Source organism: Branchiostoma floridae, chromosome 16, assembly GCF_000003815.2.
Source record: "Branchiostoma floridae strain S238N-H82 chromosome 16, Bfl_VNyyK, whole genome shotgun sequence".
NCBI classification, from domain to species: Eukaryota; Metazoa; Chordata; class Leptocardii; order Amphioxiformes; family Branchiostomatidae; genus Branchiostoma; species Branchiostoma floridae.
In genome coordinates this window covers 4,334,011-4,336,378 of record NC_049994.1, presented here as the reverse complement: position 1 = coordinate 4,336,378, position 2,368 = coordinate 4,334,011, and the positions used below count along the sequence as shown (strand labels likewise).

The following is a 2,368-nucleotide window of genomic DNA, read 5'->3' as shown; positions in this document are numbered from 1 at the left end:
GGGGTTCCCAGTGGTGTTATCCATTCAATCAAACCAACATGGCCTAAACTCAAACAAAAATAAACTAACAGAGTGCACTGCACTCTAACCACAACATTTCAAATAAAAACATTTTCCAATATCTCTTAGAATATTTCATAACTGTCACTGTGAGGACTATAGACTTTCTGTATGGGTTGCATTGATAACTGTACACAATTTCAGGAACTTTATATCAGGGTCCTTACTCCGATGGCACATTCTGAGTGAAAGACTTTCTTCCTAGCAAGACTTAACAATCTTTTTTTCAAATACAGAATAACAAATCATTACTTGCTCCAACAAATCATTCCTTGCTCCATCTAACGTCTTTCACACATATGTATTTAATCTTTAGACAATCAAAACTTTCAAAGCCTTTTTCGGTGTTCAAAAGTTAGCCAGTCAAATACAATAACCAGCCAGAATTTTTTACATTTAAGTTCATTCGAAAACTAAATTGTATCAAGAATTGTCTTTTCCAACAAGATTATGAGCTCTAAAACATTTACAAAATATTGTAATATCCTAACTCTTCATGGATGTCTTTTGAATGAATTTCCACATAGGTAACTGCTTCTTTAGCAGTTTTTCTTGCGATGTACATGTCATATACTGGTCCTGGGATGTTTATTGTATTGCTCCGTGATGATTGGTTCTTGTTTACATGTCCTGCAATAGAGACAAAGATGTTGTTAACAACCCGTGGTTAGCAAGTGAATGTATTGAGCCAGAGGTCACTATGGAGGATAGTACTCAGGCTGAGAATTCTCCAGCAATCTGGTACAAGTTTCAATTATCATTTGCATTTAACACTTTGGGTTTTTCCCAATCAAAACAATCTGGGAAGAGGCATAGTATAAAACAGTGCATCTTTCTTACTTTTTTCATTCTAATTTTACCTAACATTTTCCCTTCCATTTGTTCTGATTTCCATTTCACTTTGATTCGATGCACAAAGCTATATCTCTACTATTTACCTCATTTTTATTTTCCTTAAGGCTTGAAAGAAAAATTGGACAAACATTTATACAACACAGCCTTTAGAGGAGTGTTTTTAGATGTAGGTTTGCAAGGAAGGTACTAACTGTAGTTACCTCCATGAAATGTCATGGAGGTTATATTTTACCCTGCGTTTGTGTGTGTGTGTGTGTGTCTGTCTGTCTGTCTGTCAACAAGATAACTCAAGAACGGCTGGATGGATTGGTTTCATACTTGGTGTGTTGGTAGGGTGTGATGAAAGCTGAAAGTGATTAGATTTTGGGCCCCCTAGCGGCTTCCCTTGGTACTGCAGTGCAACTTCCGGTTTTGCTATCTCGTGTTCTGAACAAGCTATGGTCCCAATTTTTGGGTGTTAGATAGCTCTTGCGCTCAGGAATAAGTGACATAAGTTTGGGCCCCCTAGCGTCTAGTTTTGGGATAGCAGGGGCATTTTTGTCAAAAAGTTCTGAAGACGATAACTCAAGAAAGGAACAGCGGATTTTCATGATTTTTGGTATGTAGGTACCTCAGACAATGTTGTACAAAATGAAATACTAATTATGCAAAATTATATTACATTTGCATAATTAATGAGAATATTCTATCATAGCAGTTTTTTCTATGTATCTCTTGTCTCTGACGTGATATGGTCTTGACATTTGGGTGGTAGATAGCTTTCAGTGTCATGACAAAGTGGGGCAAGTTTCAGCCCCCTAACATTTAATTTCGGAACTGCAGGGGCGTTTTTGTCAAGACATTCCAATGAGGATAACTGCAGAAAGGATTGACGGATTGGCATCATATTAGGCATGCGGGTACCTTAGGCAAAGATGTTCATAATGATATACATGTTATGTAAATGAGAGCTTAATTTGCATAATTAATGAGGAAATGGTATAATTCCATTGTTTTCAATAACTGGACTTCAATAAATGTAACACATGTTAATTATGATAGGTAGAATATAAGCAGATACCTAATATGGTAATGAGGAACTTATTTGCATAATTTATGTAAAGATTGCAAAACCGCTTTATGATTAATAATGGGAATTTTATAATTGTGACATGTGTACGTTAGTCAATGATGAACAACACCATGCATAAATCATGTTAATGTGTTAGTCAATTGCATGGAATTTATGAAAGCTCTAAATTTTCATGGAGGTATGAGGTCGCCGAACTCTAGTTTTTGAAATATTTGCAGTTTTTCTACAGCAGTGTGTGACTTTTGTGCTGCTAAGAACTTTTTAATCAACGTGAACTGAAAAGCATTCACACTATGGCTAAAGAGTGACCCTTGAGTGACCTACATGGATGGTGACAGTTGGGTGGACAGTCAGCTGTAGGTCACACCAAACATGGCCTCC

At 36.5% G+C, this 2,368-nt stretch overlaps 1 protein-coding gene across 1 annotated transcript in view; it reads right to left on the bottom strand.

The window, feature by feature from the left end:
- The window catches only part of LOC118432757 (serine/threonine-protein kinase 11-interacting protein-like), a gene marked incomplete in the record, with an annotated part of 31,396 nt that continues 29,028 nt past the window's right edge, over window positions 1-2,368 (bottom strand). Inside the window, 1 exon segment of the mRNA XM_035844373.1 lies at window positions 1-684. Coding sequence (XP_035700266.1) covers window positions 682-684 — 3 coding nt within the window.